General features: G+C 36.9%; 1 protein-coding gene across 2 annotated transcripts in view; it reads left to right on the top strand.

The window, feature by feature from the left end:
• usp13.L (ubiquitin specific peptidase 13 L homeolog) overlaps nucleotides 1–22849 on the top strand; it is a 56583-nt gene extending 33734 nt beyond the window's left edge. The window contains exons 14-21 of one of the 2 annotated variants that reach the window (XM_018263677.2): nucleotides 2412–2500; nucleotides 2940–3062; nucleotides 4721–4747; nucleotides 11302–11445; nucleotides 12434–12585; nucleotides 13031–13190; nucleotides 14733–14817; nucleotides 16101–22849. In XM_018263677.2, the coding sequence (XP_018119166.1) occupies nucleotides 2412–2500; nucleotides 2940–3062; nucleotides 4721–4747; nucleotides 11302–11445; nucleotides 12434–12585; nucleotides 13031–13190; nucleotides 14733–14817; nucleotides 16101–16194 (874 nt within the window). In that variant the 3' untranslated portion in view covers nucleotides 16195–22849. Of the gene's footprint in view, nucleotides 1–2411; nucleotides 2501–2939; nucleotides 3063–4720; nucleotides 4748–11301; nucleotides 11446–12424; nucleotides 12586–13030; nucleotides 13191–14732; nucleotides 14818–16100 lie in introns of both variants that reach the window. The other variant, XM_018263676.2, reaches the window with a different exon arrangement.
• Nucleotides 22850–23055: the final 206 nt, after the last annotated feature.

Below are 23055 nucleotides of genomic sequence, written 5' to 3'. Positions count from 1 at the left end.
TTCTAAATGTAATCAAAGAAAACTTTTTTCAATTCGATGGTCAAATTTCGAAGTTTTAGCACTTCGAAATTCGACCCTTAGTAAATGTGCCCCTAATTGTAAATCCAGGAAACTAATAACAGCAGCATATTTACAGCAGCTAACCAAATCTTGGCAAACTACATTTCTTTCAATTCAACTAAAGGCCTGCATAACAGAAATAATAATAAACGAAAAACTGACTTTTTATTGGGAACTTACAATAAATTTCTACAAATTTGGCAAGATGTGTCCTCTCTTTCAGCATAATGCTGATAACCACTACACAGAGTGATACATTAATAATGAACATGATAGATAATGGTGACGTTTTGATAAAGTAAATGAAAGTTCCTAAGCCAGGAACCCGGATTCTAAGACACGTGATGTCTGGAGCCAATCGGAGATCCCCCACACTGAAGTGAAAGTTTGTTACGTTTTGATAAAGGAATACCCTATTTACACACATTTTGGTTGTTGGTCTAAAAAAATGTTGCTACCCCCCTGATATTGACTCTGAACAAACAACTGTTACAAACTGTTCCTTTGTTGACAAATGTTGCATAAAATAACAGAGAACATTTGATGTAAGAAAATATAGATGGGCAAATAAGTTTAGTTTAATGTATGTTTATTATGTTTGACATACATAAAAATTGATACAGTACCTGGTTTCTTTTTCATCTGAATATAACATTTGACTTTTGTGTTATCAATGATGTATGAAACAATTGCACATGACTGTATTGGGGAAAAAAGAGAAAACCTCAATAAAAAGATATAAACAGAAAAGTTACATAGGCCTAATCATGCTTTAGTAAATATCTAAGCATCTCTTAGGACCTATAACAAGATTATGTATTCCATCACTATGTATGTGCAATGGTATTTCATTGGGTAGTGCTCAGATTGGTTCTTCTGTACACTTGTATTGTATAGATCATAACATTTAAGCTGTTGGCCAACCGTATAATAGTATATAATAGCTTTAGATGTGAAGTTTATATGACCTTCCAGTTATACTACCCAAAACCAGTGTAGCATATTTCACCATTGCATAAAATAAAGGTGTCCCCCCACCTAGCTTAGTTCATTATTCTTAAAGCTACACTGGATGTGCAGGGTGCAACTAGGACCAAAGAGTCTCTGGCTGCTTCCAGCAACCGCTAATTACAGCGCTTTCTTGCTACTCTTTTTGCTTTGCAAGGAAGTTCCTGGGCTGTACCCTGATGGTTCAAGCTTTTGGTAACATGCCATTGCTGCAGTACCCCTATGTCCCAAAGCAACCACGTTTTTAACCCCAGTTCATTAACTACATTCTTGCCTGACATGGCCGTGCATAGAAAAGCCTTCTATGATGGAAGGAGGAAAGAAGGTTGGATTGGGATGAGGTAAATATCCACAAACTGTCTTTTCCCTGATAGAAGAAGTCACCTTTGGCCACAGAAAGGTTAAAATAATTACTAGTAAATATTTCACCTGACTTGTTTTTTCATTAGTATGATACTAGTGAATTTCTTGTGTTCAGTTATTTTTTTACTTTCTATTATTTCTAACTATTCCTTAAAGTTTTTATATCCATTAGGTGAGATATTTTCTCCTTCCTTTGTAAATAATTCCCTGCCTGAAGGCCAACGATTTGCTGTCAGCTGTTTCCTGGAAGAGAGACGGTGCTGGGTGTCAGCAAATGATTTCTTCTCCCTTGCCCAATTCTATATTTAGATTGTGCCGGAGAACAGCAGTTTGTGTTTGGAGTGTAGGGTTTCATATGCGCGATGTGTAAACCTTGTATACAAAGCTTGCAATTATTGAAAGCATCTAATAATCGTATTTGTGCTAATTGCCCATTCAAAATAATAGGTACTTTTTTCCATTTGGATAGTTACACTGAGCAGCTGGACGAATTTCATCATAAGAGCAGACATAAGCTGTTGCTCTACAACTGCTCCAAAGTATTCAACCAACACAAGATTGAGGAATCATACTGTATAGATACAGTTCCAAGCATTGTATCAAATTATAGGCATAATACACCTGTACATTTAGAGTAGTGAATGTGCAATAACATTTACATGGGAACTCCTAACACAGAGTATAGACTGGATTGCATAAAAAGGGGAATCCATGTGATTTTTCTGGCTTTTTGGTTGCATTATATCTATGTCCTCAGTGTCTGTAACTGGGCAGTTAAGTACAAGCAGCAGTGGCATCAACAGCAAAAGTCTCCAGTCATTGAGATGTTCCTCCAAAATCGATCTGATTCACTTATTGTATATTAAATCAAGAGAGTTTGTATTTGTGGGTGTTTATTTTGTAGACAAAATTATATAGGTATATATGTTCAGATGTAATCTAATTTCTGTGCAGACATTTTACGTATGTTTGTTTCTTAGGACATCTCGCTTTTCTTCATTCCCTGAATACCTGGTAGTCCAGATAAAGAAGTTTACATTTGGCCTTGATTGGGTGCCCAAGAAACTCGGTGAGTACTTACACACTCGATATTATCAGCAAAATTATATTGTAATAGAGAGGATAAGTAGAAATCAGTGTTATTCCATATACTATTGTAATTGCAAGGAGATGAAAGATGTTGAGCGATCAGTGAAAACTTAGGCCACTGGTACCAAAGGCATTTTAGACATGTTTCTACATTATCTTGAGCCCCCATTGGGGGGAGCTGCAAGGAAATTCATCATTATGTCTTTTGAAAAAGATGAAGTAAAAGCACTGACCTCTTTTATTTTGGAATTTCTTTCTTTGGTGTTTGCCTACCACATTTTATCCTCCCTGAAAATATGATGTAAAATGGACAAAACTACTGTTGCTTTCCAGAGAGAAAAAATCAACCTATGCACCATTGTCATTGTAAAAGATGATAAGTTAAATGAATGTCAACATTCTTCTTTTCTTTTAACTAGATGTGACTATAGACATGCCAGATCTTCTGGACATCAACCATCTCAGAGCTACAGGGCTCAAATCAGGAGAAGAAGAACTTCCAGATATTGCTCCTCCTATTATCATTCCTGATGATCATAGAGGTATATGATGATGATTCTAAAAATACAATTTTTATTTAATCATAAAAGCAGTAGAAATACTGGTATAAATAGATTAGAGCATTAAAAATAGGCCAAATATGCCCCCTCCTTCCCCAACCTCTACATGGGTTGGTGGGAGGAAATCCAAGTCTCTGCAGGTAAGAAGGAGCATTTAATATTTGTGTTTGTGCTACACAGATGATTTTATTTTAACCAGATTACCAGGATTATTTTGAACAATTTCTCAGTGAGATTAAGGGGTTATTTATTAAGGTTTGCGTTGTGTTTTCCACAAAAATTCAAGTTTTCAAGTTGATTTTTTAGGTAAAATCTCAAATCTTTGGGGTTAAAAAAAATAATAGAGTTTTTCAAGATTTATTATACCATGACCCTGGAAATAGCTTGAATTCAAATCCAGGTTTCGCAATTCATACTCGCAGAATCAAGTTTTTTTCCATTGGTGTTTTTTCTTAAATAAGATAACCATTCGAGTTGTGGGATCATTTAAGTTCATTTGAGGCATAAAAAAACGTAACATTCGACCTTTGATAATTAACCCCCTAATGAGTTACATTTGCAGTTTACTAGCCAGATTTTTTGGATATTGTCAGTGATCAACAAGAGGATTATAACAACAAAATGTTAGCGGAAATGCTTTGTTATATGCATTCTCTCATCATCCAAGAGGTTTGATTCATGTATGCCCATTGAAGGAACTGCTCAATGGATTATGAATTCTTTATGCATGTGACGTGAACAACAGGTTTTTGGGGCATACATATAATCAGGGAACTATTACACAAACTTTTCAGAGACCTTGGGTTCTTTATTGCTTATGAATAAGTACTGCTTAGGTATAAAATACGTAAGGTGATCGTCTGCAGATTTGTATATTTTTATGTTATGATCTAAAGAAAATTTCCACTTTTATAGGGAAGTTTTGAGGTGCAAGATTTTTATTGTTTTTACTAATAAACTCTGGTAAATGCTTGCACCCATATGAATTCTTACAAAGGCAATAATACCAACAGTGAGAACTGTGTCATACAAAAAAATGGTGACTTGTTTTTTGAAAAACTACACTGAACTACTAAAACAAATGAAAAGCTATCGCCCCTTGAAAGTTGTTTTTTTCATTGTCTTTTGAAAAACGACACTGAACTACTAAAACAAACGGGGCTATAGCTTTTCATTTGTTTTAGTAGTTCAGTGCAGTTTTTCAAAAGACAATGAAAAAAACAAGTTTCAAGGGGCGATAGCTTTTCATTTCCGTTGTCATATCCTTTTGGTCCTTTTCCAGTCACATATCAATAATTCAAAAGATAAAATTCAAGTTTGCTTTAGCAGTCTTTGCATTCCACCAATCCAACTGTGTCAGCCAAAGCAGTGAGTATTACAGCTTCATGTATGATTTGCAAAAGCATAAGATGTAATGTATAGGTCAGATCTTCATATTATTATCATTAATATTACTGACATCTTTATAAAGCGCCAACATACTCTACAGCACGGTCCAATAAATGGATGTATACAATGAACATACAGAATACATATCAAAAAAAAAACCCCACTGATAACCACTGATACAACCAATAAAGAGTTCCCTGTCTGTACAGTATCAATTGCTCTTGTATTATATTCTTATTTTTCATTTGCAGATCTTTCCAGGAACGACTTTATGGAACGTAAGTTTTCAACATAAATTTTATTTTGGGTTGGTTGGCCTGAGTATGTTTCACTTAGGATGACTGAATGGATAGTTTGTGGCAGTGAATGGGCATTTACATTGTAGTATTTTCTTATGCCAGCTGGATTTGACTGGTAAGACTACAATAAGATCATGAGAACTTAAGCCCTAGGAAAAGGATATTGTAGCTTGTCATGATGCTGCTGTAGTTAGCAAGTATGAGGAGCGACAGCATTTTAAGAGTGACTTAACACACCTTCAAACTGGTCTTTTATCCCTCCAGATGGGACATGTTCAGCCTCTCCTTTTAATCTCATGCACTTGTCAATTTGGCAAGAGTGCCACTTGTTTATGGGTGATGCTGTCACCAGAAGGGTGTGTAGACAAAATGGGTAAGGCTCCTGTAATATATTTTGTTATATATAGAATATCCGCACCTTCTAACACAGCACCATTGTTGTAATTGCATCCAATTGAATGTGGATGTGCTGACAACTCTTTACATATACATGAAAACCGAAAAAAGAGTTCCCAAAGAAAAGGGACCCCCAAAGAGAGTCATAAACGTCACACCATCCAATTTAGTACATCCAGAACATTATTCGTGAAGTGAGAAAAATACCACTAGACATTGTTGTCCATTCTTGTGAAAATTCATTATAATAAATAACATGTGTATCATAAAAAACACCTTTGTTTGTGGTTTGTTCAATCACTGTTTCCAGTTAACCACCACCCATGGCCTTTGAGAAAGCCCTTGTGGCGAAACACACGTCAGGTGTACAGCTCAGGCTGTTTTTTTTTTTTAAACTTGCGTATGCAAGTGGGGAAAGGAATTGGTCGCATGGGTGGTGGTTAACTGGAAACGGTGGTCAATTTATTTTTGAAAAACTTGGTGGAAACAATCCACGTGTTTTTGACATTGGGCATACGAACCTTGTTTGGTGTTGCTTCCTACGCACTAGCTGTAGGGATTAGACCTCATTGATATAGGTGCCTCTGAGAGGACACAGTGGCAGGAATAATTAATGGCACACCAGACTCGGCTTGTTTCGGCTTATTTTTTGCTTTATATGCCATATCTTTAGACAGACTAAACGACTGCATTGCACGTATGTCTGATCATATTTGTTACTAAACTTTATATCTTTTTGCCGACCATTTTCCTTGGCATATATATATATATTTTTTAAGAGGGCTGATAGGTGGATGTAAGATCAAGGTGGGGTCAGTGTATTAGCAATGTTGCACACTGAGCATCCCAAAGACTATACACCTGATCGTTATACATCTAGTATTTTTTAATTGTTTTTAATTTAATGAATTATCCCTCATGAAATCCCTCTTTTTTTTTTTTTTTTTTTAACAAAACAATTAAATGTTACGTTTTAAGTAAAAGTCCACTTAGCAATTGGATATCAGTGGATCATGAACTGTCTATGACATAAGGGATACTCTTTGGCACTAGAGCACTTTTTATATCAATCAATTTTCTCTTAATTTATATACTCACAAATATGAATTTCAAACACACAAGTGATTAAACGAACCACAAACAAAGGTGTTTTTTATGATACACGTTATTTATTATAATGAATTTTCACAACAATGGACAACAATGTCTAGTGGTATTTTTCTCACTTCACGAATAATGCTCTTGATTTACTAAATTGGATGGTGTGATGTTTATGACTCTCTTTGGGGGTCCCCTTTCTTTGGGAACTCTTTTTTTTCTGTTTTCATACCCCTGTAATATATCTTCAATCTCTGGAAGCTGCACTTCCTGACTTCTACAGCAGCCATTTATTTATAACTGGACTAAAATAATTCTAGACTCTTGCATTTCAGCACACAAAAGCCCAAACACGCCACAGTGGCCCATTATAAAGCACTGGTGTAAGGTAGTTCACTGCAGCCGCTCCCAGTTTTATTTAAATTATAATCAAAATTCAACAGCAGCAATTCTAGTAATTCTAATAAGTGATCACTGACAAGTCCTGATGTTTCGCCATAAAACAAGTGTGAAAATAGTTCTGAAATAATTATCATAATTTGACTTCTTATTTTGCCCATTGCATGCAGTGTTCTTTATTCTCAATGGAAAAGACAGATACAAAAATAATAACAGTTCAAATATAACAGAAGATATAATAATATCAGTAAATAAAAAGGCTAACACTGACTGCCCTATCAATTGATGTCACTGTGGTTTTTTCAGATTTTTTGCTTCAAGTCCCTTTTGACATCCTTTTAGCTCAGGTTGCAGAAATATAAAACACTGCATTCAGCCATAGCCATGTTCTTGCAACCTATCACCCTGTATGACCTTCAGGCTGCCCCCCAGCTACTGCTCTGGGTCCCCTTAGGGTGACTAGCCCCTTCATTTGAGAATCGCTGTTTAATACAGAAAAACATATGTAAAACTGCTGAATCTTGGAAGGAAAGATGACCCAAGAAAAATAAGAGGTAAAACTGATGAAAACTGTGATGTCGCAAAATGTGATGACATCATGTAATCTATTGGGATTAAAGGAGAACTAAATCTTAACTAAAGAAGTAGCTAGAAATGTTGTAAATAATGTTTGGGCTTCTGTACCAGCCCAAGGCAACCTGTGTCTCCAAGGATGCCCCAGTAGCTCCCCATCTTCTTTTCTGCTGATTCACTGCACATGCTCTGTGCTGCTGTCACTTACTGAGCTTAGAGACCCACTCACAATATATAGTACACATAGAATATAAATGCCACAATATAAGACTGATTAGTAATTAATACAGCTTATTACTACATTGAAGTACAGAAACCAGTGCAATTAGCTTTAGAAATTAATAATCGGCCCTGTAGCATCAGCTTATATTACAGGAAAACCTCCTTTTTTTTGCTCAAAGAAATTTTATTTGAAAGAAGAATAACACAGGAAAATAAAAAACATAGGAGTACAATAGAGCATACATTTGACCATGCATCATATAATAAACATTGTGGAAGTAACTGAGGCTCTGTCTCAAGGTTACTGTGACCACCCTGTGCTCGTTCTAGATTTAGTAACCCAGAAGTGCCTTAATATCGTTGGGTATATAATTGCCATCTGAGGGGAGGGAGATGGTACATCCAAGCTACCTGTCCAAAGGTGCCATATTTATATATATTAAAGCAACTGTCCATTCCTGTCCAGTGCTGCTCTTTCCATTGCTGCCACATTGTCCATAGCTGTTCGCCATTCTTTGAAGGTCGGTGGGGAGCAATCTTTCCAATGAAGGGTAATCAGCCTTCGGGCCTGAAGTAGTGCTTTGGTAATAAAAATCATGGTATATTTGTCCAGGGTTACATCCAGGTCCAAGGTTAAAAGACAAGATCTAACACCACCTTTACTACACCCCAGGACAGCTCTTGTCAACCATGCACATATATCATGCCATTCCTGCTGGAGTGCCATGCATTCCTACAACGTGTGCAATAGGATGGCCAACAGTTTTACATCTAAGGCACATTGGTGATTGAACTACTTTCATTACATGCCAACCTAATTTTCTGCTTGATAATTTGTGACAACCCCTAAGTTTAGCTTCTCAGCAGCTACTCAGAGCCCACTGAGATTGTGAGTGTCACAGACACTTTCCAAGATGGTGACCCCCTGTGACAAGTTTGAAGTCCTGAATCATTGTTGCTATTGAGAAGCTGCTGCAATAAGTTCAGTATATAAAATATGGCATATATTCATTTTTAGACTTTAGTTCTCCTTTAATAACAGAATAGTAAGAGGGATGTCGTGCAAGGAATTCAGTTTCTTACAGTAGATACTGCAAAATATCCCTGGGGGCTTAAATGAGGAAATGGCACTTGAAGGCCATCTTTTGAAGATATTTAATACAGAACATTTTAGTGTGTAGGCAATGAAGTGGAATATTGAAATGAATTTGTTGACATACAAACTCAAGATGTTTTTGTATATTATTAGAAATATCAATAGAAAAGAAAGTTCCCAATGGAATACAGATTGTTTCACCTTAATAACTACAAATATTACTGGAAACAAATGACTGATAATTTGCATAAAATCAAGCCTCTTATTGTATTATTGCCAGTCATCTTTAATTGGATTGCAAGTTAATGCAGTTGTATGCCACCAAGGGCTGTGAATTAATCTAGTTTATATATAAGAAATATACAGTAGATCATTGCTGTCAAACCTATTTGTCCCTGTAGTGTGCCAGTTTATAACACAATTGTTAGCATATACTGTAAAAGCCTATTGGGAGGCTAGGTGATAAGAATTTTTTGGAGGGCTACATCTGGCCAAGGGCCTGCTAAAAATAAATTATTGCCAATCCTGGACCAGTATTAAAGTACAATGGAACAGGGCTTTGTGAACTATCACTATAATACTGTATCACTTTCATGCAGCAAGCCACAATTCCTTCGTGCAAAACTAATTTGATTTATCAGTGTTTGTCTAAGACTCCTTAGTTTGTTCATTACTTGTGACATAGAAGAACTTGGAAAACTGGTGTCTATTTGCGGTGGGTCATACAGAGTCACTTTGTGTATATACCAGCAGATGAGCAGATTAGCTTTCACATATCAAGTGATTTATTAATGAGCACTGAGCATCTGTTCATAGCAGCATACAAGATATGTTTTAAGCAGCTGCTTATTTCCTGTGAATATCTTAGATATATTTCTAATAAAATTATTTTTAACATTGAAGTGATCTGCTCTTTGCTGCAGCATTTGACTATATTTCTCAAGAATTCTATTTACTGACCACGCTGTCTACACTATAGTGCTCATTTACAACTACCCTGCAGCAAATTGAGGACTCATAAGTACCTAAAGGAAAGAATATCCCTTAGTGATCATTCACAATTGTCTTGTGTCAGTGGAACTGTTCCACACTGCACCTTGATCCGATGTAAGGTAGACCCGCTGAACGCAGGACAGACCATTACCATAAGCACAGGTCCCTGTTGCAAATAACTTTTTTTACATAGTAATTTAGGCTAATAAGATTCTTTGGGCACTGAATTTCCCTCCTCTACAGTGACCAGCCTTTGATTGTTACCAGCCTCAGATCCACAGTCCATACTTCTCATTCCCAGGCAGCAGAGCAATCGTACACACTGTGCATGCCCACTCTGTCATACTATATGTGATGTGGTGAACTGTAGGCAGGGGTAACAGGCAGACTTTTTTGAACCCCCTACTATGCCATTGCTTCTCAGCTGACTCTCAGCAGCAGCAGCCCAAGAAATGCTACCATTTAGAGAACATTTTAGATTAAGTCTTTGTGACAAATACAGGTATGGGATCCCTAATACGGAAACCTGTTAGCACCCAGTTACAGGAGTGTAATCTCCTATATGCTCCATTATAAGCAAATAATTACATTTTTTAAATACAATTTCCTTTTTCTCTGTAATAATAAAACTGTACCTTGTACTTGCCGGTAACCAAGCTGCATTAATCCATATTTGTGGCAAAACAACCCTATGATTTTTAGCAGACTTGAAGGAATTGTTCAGTATAAAAATAAAAACTGGGTGTGCAAAATAAAAAATGTTTTCAATAAAGTTAGTTAGCCAAAAATGTAATCTATAAAGGCTGAAGTGACTGGATATCTAACATAATAGCCAAAACACTACTTCTCTTGGTTTCCAGTGATTGCTTACCAGGAGATAACCAATCAGTGACTTTAAGGGGGGGGGCACATGGGTCATAACTGTTGCTTTTGAATCTGAACTGCATGCTGAGGATCAATTGCAAACTCCCTGAACAGTTATGTCCCATGTGGCCCCCCTTAAAGTCACTGAATAACTCAGAGTTAGAGAGCTGAAAGTAGTGTTCTGGCTATTATGTTAGATATCCACTCACTCCAGCCTTTATAGTTTACATTTTTGGCTAACTATATTAGAAACATTTTTATTTTGCACCGCCTATTTACACAGTTTTTATTTTTACACTGAACTGTTCCTTTAGGCTAGGGGCACACGGCGCGATTTCGCCGCGATTCTGCGCTGGGCGAGTTGTCGCTGCGTTTTTTAAGCCGAAATAGCTTTGCTAACTTTGGCGCTGGCGTCAATGCAAATCGCGGCGAAATCGCTGCGCTAATTCACACGCGGCGATTCTTTTTCTACTGTCGCCCGGAAACGCCCAGCGAGGCAACTTCGGACGACAATAGAAAACGTATCGCCGCGTGTGAATTAGCGCAGCGATTTCGCCGCGATTTGCATTGACGCCAGCGCCAAAGTTAGCAAAGCTATTTCGGCTTAAAAAACGCAGCGACAACTCGCTTAGCGCAGAATCGCGGCGAAATCGCGCCGTGTGCCCCTACCCTTAAGGTATGGTGATCCAGATTACGGAAAGATCCCTTATCTGGAAAACCCCAAGTCCCAAGCATTCTGGAGAATAGGTCCTATACCTGTACTACCTGTTTTAAAGTAGTAATTATGGTTCACAGTGTTCTTATGGTAACTTATACAAATTTTTGGCAATGCAGATAAGCCTGTTAAGGGTGATTACTGATAGTAATAGTTAATTGGAAGCTCTTCTTTTAGCTCCTGACATAGATGAATCTTCAGTGATGCAGCTGGCAGAGATGGGCTTTCCTCTAGAAGCCTGCCGGAAAGCAGTGTATTACACAGGGAGCATGGGGGCAGAAGTGGCATTTAACTGGATTATTGCGCACATGGAAGAACCAGGTCAGTAGATATCGAAAAAGAGAGAATTATATTGAACCTCTCTTGCAGGTATTTACTCCTAAGCAGACAACACACTATCACATATCATTGAATTCCAGGAATTGATAGAACTGCTAGTGGTAAAGGGTCCTTAATAAGTCAGAGTCCCAATTCTAGTGGCTTAGTTAGAGTAAAGCCATGATTCCCAAAATGTAATTCTCTATAAAGCAGAAATGATTGGTAGAAAGAAATAGGAAACAGGGTGACACAATGGAGTGTTTATTTGATTGATTCCCAAACTCATAACCCCCTCTAAAGTGCCTTAAGTTGTTGGGTGGGGAGAAGGATGAACGCTAAATTCTTAAACTATTAACAACTACATATCTGTAAATATCTGTAAGATTTATGTTGTAACTGTTTTCAAGTTAGTGATAAATGAGTATAATGAAGGCTGACCTGTAACAAGGGCTGCAGTAGAATTTGGGAACCATTGGAACGTGTATCATTGAGCTGGCTTATTCTAACTTGTTACTGGTGCCATCAAGTGATTTGCATGCCAGCACTCTTGCTGTCAATTGCTCACTTGGCTAATAGGTTTGAAACTATGGTATGAGAAACTAGATACGGGGCTAGAATCCATGTTGCTTGTCCAACTTATTTAACGCTAATTATCAGGCTTTCTCAATATCAGTGATTGTTAGCTCAGTGGTTTAGTACTTCGAAACATGCCACCTCTGTTGCTGGAGTAGTACAGGACATGTGCAATATAACAGCCTTTTTTAAGGGAGGTCCGACTGGAGGCTAACAGGTTAGACGCAGTCCACCATGGATTTTATGGCATTTCAGGGTCTCCCTAGATTTCTTTTGTGTGGCATCATGCAGTTTCATCATTATTATTCCCCTGAGCATTTGATGTAATCAAATATTTGGCCCATAATGTGAAAGGTACAAGTTGGGCAGCACGGCTTTAGATGTTTATGCCAGCTCTGATTTTTATTAGATTTTGCAGAACCGTTGACCATTCCTGGTTGTGGAACAGTGGCCTCCACATCATCTCATGGGCAGAATGCACTATTAAACCAGCCCCCAGAAGAGATTGTAGCACTTATTTGCTCTATGGGTTTCCCAAGAAATCACGCTATCCAGGCACTAAGAGCAACAGTAAGTGTAATTGCATTGAGTGGTTTCAGCCATAAGTTTACTTAAGCTTTTTTTTAATGTTTGCGTTCATATAATAGAAATGTGTGTTTGTTAGGCACATGTTTGGAGTCATTGTGCAGGCCTGCAATTCTGCTCAAATCATTAGTCTGTACTGTTATGTGGCTAAAAAGTCTAATATCTCTAATTTTTCTAGACAGTTATGAAGAAGAAATGGCATACTGCACTTTGCCTTCCACTTCATAAATTGGATCTTCATACCTTAGGTCTACTACAAAATCATTTAAACATTAAATAAACCCAATAGGCTGGGTCTGCTTCCAGTAAGGAATAATTATATGTTAGTTTGAATCAAGTACAAGGTACTCTTCAGTTTTGTTAAGATTCCTAAGATTTATTTTCTGATTATTTTTTCTATTTTGCCATTTCTTTGCTCCTTCAATTATAGAACAATAATCTTGAAAGAGCTCTGGACTGGATGTTCTCTCACCCGGAGTGTGAAGAAGAGGCTGATAATGTCTCTGGCTGTGTTGATACTGAGAACAATCCCAATGGCATTATCACAGACAGTGAACAGGATGGCCCTAGAATAAAGGATGGCAATGGAAGTAAGAGAAGCATGTCTCATATAGCTGTAGTGTATGTATGTATGTATGTGTATATATATATATATATATATATATATATATATATATATATATATATATATATATATATATATATATAGTGAATAAAGTACCCCCTCTTGTAAAATATAAGGATATTATAAGTTACTGAGGAGTTTCATGACCATATAAAAACACGAGGCCGAAGGCCGAGTGTTTTTATACAGGTCATGGAACTCCGAGGTAACTTATAATATCCTCATATTTTACAACTGGGGGTACTTTATTAATTATAATACACAAATTTTAGTGAGTCATGTGACAGAAATTACATCACTACTCACCGTTTATAACTGATGACATCACTACTCACCGTTTATAAGGATATAATTTACAAGATATTCATGGCTTTTGTGTATTATATATATATATATATATATATATATATATATATATATATGCCACTTATGTTTAAAAATGCCAAGGTGCCTCGGTGCAGCCACATTAATGGCACAGAAAGCACAAAATGTCCTCACTCTCTGGACTTGAAATGTACAGAAAGGTTAATTGAAGAGAGCTGACATTTTGGCTAGCTATCTAGCCCTTATTAAAGTGCAAGACAATACAAACAGTGCATCTAAAAAGCAACAAACGACAGGAAAGTGCAGGGGTGGGGCAGGGGTGACGTCAAACCACCTAATAGGGTGTGAACAAATGAATAGAAATGGGGGCAGCAAAACTAGTACATTATATAAACAAGGTTGTTCACCAGTACAACATATCAAGTGAGGTATCAAGTGTCAAAAGACGTGTATAAAAACAATAAACTACATGTTTACTATTTTTTACTATTATTTTTATTAATTTTCTCCATATACCCTTGATAGCATATAAAAAAAATAGGATTTTTTTGCATTGTCTGATTTCATATTGTTCTTAGTGCTTAAAACACCTGGCCCTAAATGCCAGTAGCAAAAACAGCACATTAATTATGGCTAAACAAGTCAGCAGTGCATTTAGGAGACTTGGAATTAATGAACCTAAAGCTAAGCTGAAAATGCCATATTTATTTATTAACATGTCAGTTTTCAAGATGCTGACTCTCACTATTCCTATGACCATATAAAAACACGAGGCCGAAGGCCGAGTGTTTTTATACAGGTCATGGAACTCCGAGGTGACTTATAATATCCTCATATTTTACAACTGGGGGTACTTTATTAATTATAATACACAAATTTTAGTGAGTCATGTGACAGAAATTACATCACTACTCACCGTTTATAACTGATGACATCACTACTCACCGTTTATAAGGATATAATTTACAAGATATTCATGGCTTTTGTGTATTATAAGGATATTATAAACTATGGAGGTGTTCCATGACCATATAAAAACACAAGGCTGGAACTCAGGTCATGGAACTCTAACATCTGGTGTAAATGTCATGTCAATAGTCCCATTAGAAACATATTTACTCTACCTTTTATATGACAAAAATAAAGTTTTGTATCATAGCAAGGTATGTGTTTTTTGTTTCAGGATATGAACTCTTTGGGATAATCAGCCATGCTGGAACATCTACAATGTCAGGACATTACGTCTGTCATATCAAAAAGGAAGGAAGGTAAATAAATGTTATGAAACATGGGAAGTTAATGATTCAACATTAGCTGCTTAAAATATAGAGGTATCATTGCAATTTTTTATATTAATACTAAGAGCTTAAAGGGATTGTTCACCTTCCAAACACTTTTTTTAAGTTCAGTTGTTTTCAGATTGTTCACCAGAAATAAAGAGTTGTTTCAGTTGCGCTCCCTTTTTACAGTTTTTCCAAAATCTAAGTTTAAAGTTGAATGCTCGTGTCTCTGGTGTTTCAGTCTGGCAGCTCAGTAATCCAGGTGCAGATTCTGAACTGTTATAATTTGCTACATTAGTTGATAAAATTTACAGCAGCAGCTGTGAAATATTAGCAACTATTGTATCAATTCTAAAAGCTGCCTTTAATGAAAAACAGGGATTCTGATAAGTAGGGCCAAATATAAGAAATGTATCAACTAAATGTATCAATTTAGAGCTGTTTACAGAGTCCGTAGGTTAATATGACACTTTAAACTTCAATATTAGAAAAACAAAAGTCACAAATAGAAAGTAATTGAAAAAAGTCTTTATTTCTAGGGAACTAACTGAAAAGATAAAAATGTTGGAATGTGGAACTCCTTTAAAGGAACAGTTCAGTGTAAAAATTAAAACTGGGTAAATAGATAGGCTGTGCAAAATAAAAAATGTTTTTAATATAGTTAGTTAGGCAAAAATGTAATGTATAAAAAGGCTGGAGTGATTGGATGTCTAATATAATATCTAGAATCCAACTTCCTGCTTTTCAGCTCTCTAAGTCTGAGTTAGTCAGCGACTTGAAGTCTATCTATCTAGAACTAACCAGCTGCCTAGCTGATTGATCACTGAAGGAGCACGGCAACACAATACTAGCTCACTATACAGTAACTGGCATAAGAAAGCAAGCAGATTAACCTTTCAGCTTGGGAAACCTATTCTCTCTTACTGCTTAGCACATAGAGTTAACTGCAGAGGTAATTTACAGAAGGCTGCAGGAGCGACCTCAGCAAGGCAGTCTAGTAGGGATGGCTTTTGCAGTGTTTACCAATACTAAACAGTCCTCTGCATGATATATTTCTCTTGCGGATTCTTAGCCTACAAGGTAAATGAGACCCATTATAACTTTTCCACATCTGCCAGGCCAGTAGGGATTTCAAAGTTTATCAGTGCATATAAACATTTATGACCTTGGAAATTAAAGGTCCCCATAGACGCAAAGATTTTTCTTTGGTGAATGAGCGATTTTAGTACAATTTAGTCCTATTGTGTAAACTTCCTGTTTTTGTTTTTCAGATGGGTGATTTATAATGACCATAAAGTTTCTTCATCAGAGCGACCACCAAAGGACTTGGGCTACCTTTACTTCTATCATAGAATCTCATGTTAAGCCTTTATTTGGGTTCCAGGGCTGTAAAATGCCATGCAAATTTTTAATCCCGATCCAAAAGTGTAAATGGTTGAAAAAAAGCAAGTTGGGGGTGAGGTTGTTGGACTGCCAGAATACCAAGAGATTTATCTAAATATTTAAATCTTACCTAACCTAATATCTGAGGCCTTTTAGACTGAAAGTTGCCATTACTTATATGACTATGTTGCTTTCTGTACTTTTATATGTAAATGTATTCATGCTTTACATGCTTCTCTGCCAGAGGTACTGGTTACATTCTTTTTTTCATTTTAATTAATTTGAAAGTTGATGCTGAGGAATATTATGCCGGGTTCCAAAAATCTCTGGAAATCTGATGAAATCTGATGAAGCATAAAGCAGTTCTAGAAATATATTTTGATGATCAATATCTTTTTTTTTTTTTTTTTTTAAAAAAGGTTTGACATTCACTGGCTATTTTAACATATCACCAGTAGGTGGTGCTGGTGTTATAATTGTTGGTATAACATTAAGGAGAAATTGAACAACCTTTCTACAGATCAGAAAGCAATATAAAGGTAGCTTGTTGGGTAGCATATAAATACACAGATTCTAAAATATGTTTCCATTCAGAAAAAAAAAACATTCTCCTAAAACCAAAGCAGAAGGTCCACAGTTGCTTTTTAACGAATTCTGCCTTCTAGTGACTTGCTAAATGTAATTTAGCAAGTATTAGTAGTTGCACTGAGCATGGAATAAACTGCAGTTCAACAGTCACTGGGCTGTAGCTTTAAAGCACTGCCCTATAGAATACAGCCATTTGACTTTGCTGGCAAAGTTTAGAATAATTTCCTTACTACAATGATTGTATACATTTCAAGGTATAATAAGCTGCTTTCCCAGACAGTATTACGAGCATGGGATTGGCATTTTCAGTATCTCAGAGAGAATAAGGAGACAGATGGATGTGATTGTACTTTGATGGATTTTTATGTTCCCGTGTTAGGTGGCATTACTGCCTTGGAAGCGGCTTTTTGCTGTACAAACAAATATCTCATTCTTTCAAAAGCGAGTGCCATGTAAGAACTTTAAATTCTTCCCAAGGTTGGATATTTGGCAGTCGGGGAATACTGGCTGCTTGATCTTGTGTATTAGAACTACAAAAAGATAAGGTAATTTGCCAAACGCCAATACATACATGTACCAAATGTACAACTGCCACTTTCAGCCTAAAAATTCTGCTGAATGAAGAAATTCTAGAGTGTAGAGACACTTTCTATTTAATTGCTTTTACAAAATGAAAAAACAGTGGTTTAATAAGCAGTTTTATAAAAAAAAAAAACAAATAGAGCACATATAGAAAACATATAGAACAATTATATAACTTATAACAAAATATGGTGTAAAGAGTGGGAATGACATAGAAGCAGTACTGATTCTACATTTCAGCTCCCAGATATAGGCATATATACTGTATATACCTATAGATGTACAAATGTGCTTTATAGTCACTAGGTATTTTTTTCTTAAAATACATGAAACAATCACTTGTTTTTTTTTGTAGTATAATTTAGGATAGCAGTATAATTTTTTCCAAAAGCAAAGGAACTGTATGTTTATTGGAATCTTGGCTCGTTACTTTTTGGTCAGGGTTTTATTTATATCTGCTGCTACAAACTACTTAGCACATATACTGTTATCTGTGCTAGGGCTGCCACAATGAACCATGGGGGCACATATGCCTACTTGGCCATGCCTCAGACCTATCCAACCACCATCCTAATCTGTCCAAGCCCGGCCCCTGATTTGAACAAACACCTCAGGAATTCCCAGGAATCTCCACTACATTGGGAACTGACTAGGCCCCCTTCTTTGATTGGGTCCCTGACAGGACTCAGATGTGGAAATCCTCTATGATTTCTTTGCACTAGATATAATGAAGCTCATCAGCACTTCTCATCAACATTCTTTATTGTTGCAATACATAATCTGCTGCAGCTTTAAACAACAGTATAGAGTTTTGTGCCCTCATCCCAGTGCAAGTCTTCACCCACAGAAATGTAATACTAGATGGATAAAACATTGGTAGTAACAGAGGCCGCTCACATAAAGCCAAGTAAAATCTTTTAAACATGTAAACATATCAATATTTGATCTTCATTCAAACATTATATAAAGATAAATTTGATATAATTGAAGAAAATAATGACATTTTGACTAATTCCTGGCAAAAACAAACGCAAGTAGGCATTTCTTATAACTTTATTTCAGTCTCTATCATTGACTCTGAGAATTTTTTGCAACTCTTTCATGTACAATTGTTTCAGCTGTGTGATGTTTGAGGGGTTTCTTGAATGCACAGCTATTTCACATCCCCTCACCTTTTCATAGGATTTAGATCTGGGCTTTTACTTGACTTTTACACAGCCCTCTCTTTTTTTTCAGCAATTCCTTAATGGATTTACAAGGATGTTTAGGGTTCGTAGGGTTTAGCTCATTGTCATGTTGAAAGGTCTACCTTTGGTTGAGTTTCAGATGGTCTCTCATTATTCTCATCCTCTGATACAATGAAAAACTCATATTGGATTATGTGATGGTGAGTCAGTCCCTGATGCAGCAAGGAAGCCCAAAATCATAACATTTCCATGGCTATTCTTTACAGCTGTTATCAGGTTCTTCTGGTATTGTTTTGCATCATAGAAACTGTTCACTCCATTAAGGGGGGCCAAGCAAGGCCTGCAAGACTTTTCCCCTACAACACTATTCCACATGACCTGATCTTCACCTAGGTTTTCATGGACTAACTTGGTCTTGTCCCAATGTTCTTTCTGGACAGCAATGTCTCCTCCCAGCACACCTCTTATGTCGATCTAATTTGCGGAGCCTTTTTCTAATGGTAGACTCTTGATTATGATATCAGTAGTGGGGAGTACTAACTATCAGTCCCATGTTGAAATTTTGATGTTTATAGAGACTTTTTTGAACATTTTGTTCTTCTCTGATTTTGCTGGAATGGCATTGGCTTGGATTAGTTGGCAGCTGTTTGAAATCCTCTCCATTCAACAACAATGAACAAACTGTGTCTGAGGTTTAAATAAGATGGGTTCCTCCAAGATCCCTGCTTACTTTGTTCTCATGATTTGCCCCCCATCTCACACACCTGATTCTAATTTTAGGTATATGAGCTTTTTATTAGGTATTTGAACTACTTCCACATGCAGAATTTGCATTCATGTTTATTTAAATGACCCAAAGAACTACAAAATGTAAATGGTGCATGGTATCTCTTATATTATATGTTGAAATTAGCTATTAGTATGTTGATAGATTTTATATAAGTCAAAAATATTGCAATGGTTGTAATTACTTTTCCACATGTAGACCTCTAAATATTTTCTCCACCACTCTTATTTACCAAGCTGTCCATAATATATCATTTTGCCACTGGTATATCACAGTCTTCACATGAATGCCACATATTTGTATTTGACTTGGAATGGGTCACCTAGGATCATTGTCATTGATTAATGCCACATATTTTTAGTTGGATTGGAATGAAGGCTTGTGTGGAGTATGATGCTGAGCCACCTGGGGGCAGTTGTTCTTAACTCCATATATGTTATACAGACATATGTTCCTTAGTCCTTCAGAAGGGAATGATCCCTATAATAACACATCTTCTCTATGCAAATACCGTGTCCCCTACACTAGTCACATTAGCACAAATGAAGTTAAAGTTAGGACACACTGTCTTCTCAGTGCTGTCAGCAATGATTTATTTAATAAATAAAGAAAAACACTGCATGTTTCCAGCTAAAGAGCTTTTAAGGTCATGCAGACCTTGCAGAACAATGTAAGGATGACTTTAAGGTCTATGACTTTTTCAGAGATTCCACCCACATGTTTTGAGTTCTTTTTTACCAGCTGCAGTAGTATGCTTATTCATTTAGTACTTGGTACTGTTCTCTGGCTGGCAGACTGTGGGCAGTGTGTCCATCTCATGTCAGAATGATTGAAATATGAACCTGTAACCTCTACATACCCATATAACCTACAGCTTCCAGTGTTATGGTATAGCCACTGGTAACTGAGACATTATGTAATTCTCTTTTATTAAAGCAAGACTATAGTAAAATCCAGTATTACACCAGTTAGAACATGGTCTGTTTCTTCTTTCCTCTTGTTTTAGCGGTGAAGAAAATAGTTTCCCTTAGATAATTACATGTATATTGAACTGCAAGGAATGATTCTGAGTTTCCAAATTTGATCTGTAATGAATCAGCCCCATAGCACATTGGATAACCCTGGGTATGAAAATTGTGTGTGTGTGTGTGTATGTTTTGTGTGTGTGTATGTGCTTTGCCTATATACTAACACAGTATACACTGTGAGCTGTTTTTATGTGAATATTGGCATTATATGTTAGCACTGTGTGCAAGGTACTCTCACAAATGATATGACTGTGTGGCATATTCTAAGGACTGTTTAAACAGTTTAATTGATTGATTTTTCTGGCAGACAAACTTTGTGAAATATTACGTTATTTACTTTTCCTATTCATCCATTCTAGGGGGCTAGAATCACATTTACTGATCATGAAAGCAATCGAGTTAAGTTAGCTATACACAGGCCAACATGAACCACTGACTCTGCAGCTAATTAAACCATGTATAGGGTTAAAATGACAGCCATTTATGCTATGTACCCCCAACATAGTGTAGTGTAGTTCCTTATTGTAATTGTTGGTCCTGAGACCAAATGATTGTCAATGGCCTACCACCTCAGTGGCCATATCAAGCAAAGATTATTTTTTTCATGGATGGCCATCTTAAGGCTTTCCAGTCTGTAGCTCTTTCTCTGCTGGACTACAACCCTCCGCATTCTGTTGGAGGATACTGCTAGTTATAGATTAAAAAGGTTGTTGAGCCCCACAAAACAACAATGAAAAATCAAAACAAAGGTTCGTCTGGCCCCAGACCTTCCTTCAGTAATGCAATACAAAGAAATATTTACGTATGCAAGGGCTGATTTGTAACTTCATTTTCAATGTCTGTTTACAGCTTTGGCAACCAGCTCCATATTAAAGAAGCAGGAAAGTTAAAATTACAGGGGGTACCAAATACAGGCACCCCCAGTGATTATAATTGGTTACCTGATGCATTCAGTTTAGTAAGAAGCCAAACTTTAAACAAAACACCAGCCTTTTCAAACCTTCAAAGAATGAAGCAGAAGAAGATAATGGCTCTGTGATGCTCATACAGAAGAACCCCAGGTCATTGCAGTTTTCTGATAACAGGAGCACCGGCCTGGGGTATCCGGTAAGCCATTATAATTGCTGGCGGTGCCTAACATTTGATGATTGTGATTTTAACTATCCTATTCCTCTAGACTGATGGCTGACATGAAGATTCGGGGGAGATTGGTCGTCCAGCAACAAATATTCTCTTCTTTGGGCGACTAATGTCCCGGAAATGCCTTCCTGCCGACAAGAATACGAATCGCTGGCGGAATGGCTTAGTTTCCTCGTGAGGCCACTTTGGACGACTTGGAAAAACAAATCGATATGTATGCCATCCCTCTGGCAATTTGAATTCTTGCTGGCGGGATGGCAGTTGCTAGGCAACTAATCTTCCAGGAATTTTCACATGTGCCACCAGCCTTAAGAGTTTCCTCTCTTAGATTGTGTCTGTCTAGAACTCTATTCATTAGTGCACTGTATTTTGGGCTGATTCTCTATCCAGGGTCAGCGCAACCTCCGTCCCAAATGATCTACCCATCACGACTTAATTCACTTCTTAATACGACAATACGTTCTAGGACTGACACAGTTTTTACAATGTAGGCTACCTTTTTGTTATACAGAAAATGTGCATACAGGCAGATCAAAGAATACACATTTCCCAATTGACTCTTTTTTTAATCTGGCTGCATCGCGTATTACATACCGATTCCATAGTTATTTCACATCTGACACTCTTGACAAATATTTCTGGAATCTAATCTGGGTGACAACTAGGGATACACCGAATCCAGGATTCAGTTCAGGATGCGGCTGAATCCTTCTGCCCAGCCAATCCAAATCCTAATTTGCATATGCAAATTAGGGGTGGGGAGGGAAATTGCGTGACTTTTTGTCAGAAAACAAGGAAGTAAAAAATGTTTTCCCCTTCCTACCCCTATTTAGCATATGCAAATTAGGGTTCGGTATTTAGCCAAATCTTTCGCGAAGGATTCAGGGGTTCGGTAGAATCCAAAACAGTGGATTCAGTTCATCCCTAGTGACAACAACTTCAAAACCATAGGTTAAAGATCACCAGACTAGTGTGTATTATAGCTTCAACCGATGTACTCGGCTCCTCACACTTTTTATGACGGCATCGCTGTGCTATGCAGAAATTGCCTAAACTCATGGATCTTCAACCTGTTGTAGTTCATCAAGAGCTGGAGAGCCACAGGTTACAGATCCCTTGCAAAACAGGTGCAAAAATGTTATGGGTTTAAAGACTTTGTAAATCCTGGGCAAATAAGTCATGATATTTTGTTATACTTCTGTGTTTGTCTCCTGCATTTATTCTATCTCTCTGGGGAAAAATGCCTGTCACTGCTGAAAAAAATGCCCAGAAGGAATGAATACTGTTACAAATTATTTAAATTAAAAGATTTTACACATCTAAAACATTCATTTTGCATTTTTGTTTAACATTGTATTAGTTTTCCCGTTACTGTTATTCATTTATGTTATACTGTATGTAACCCACACATAACTTGTTAATGGTTGTTTGTGGATGTTATTCTCCAGGAAACACTTATCTGGATATATGGGGAAGATATGCTGAATAATGCAACTAAATAGGGCCTTGAACAGCAGAAAGAGTTTGTGCT

This window comes from Xenopus laevis, chromosome 5L (genome assembly GCF_017654675.1).
Source record: "Xenopus laevis strain J_2021 chromosome 5L, Xenopus_laevis_v10.1, whole genome shotgun sequence".
NCBI classification, from domain to species: domain Eukaryota; kingdom Metazoa; phylum Chordata; class Amphibia; order Anura; family Pipidae; genus Xenopus; species Xenopus laevis.
This window is presented reverse-complemented; position numbering and strand designations above follow the sequence as displayed.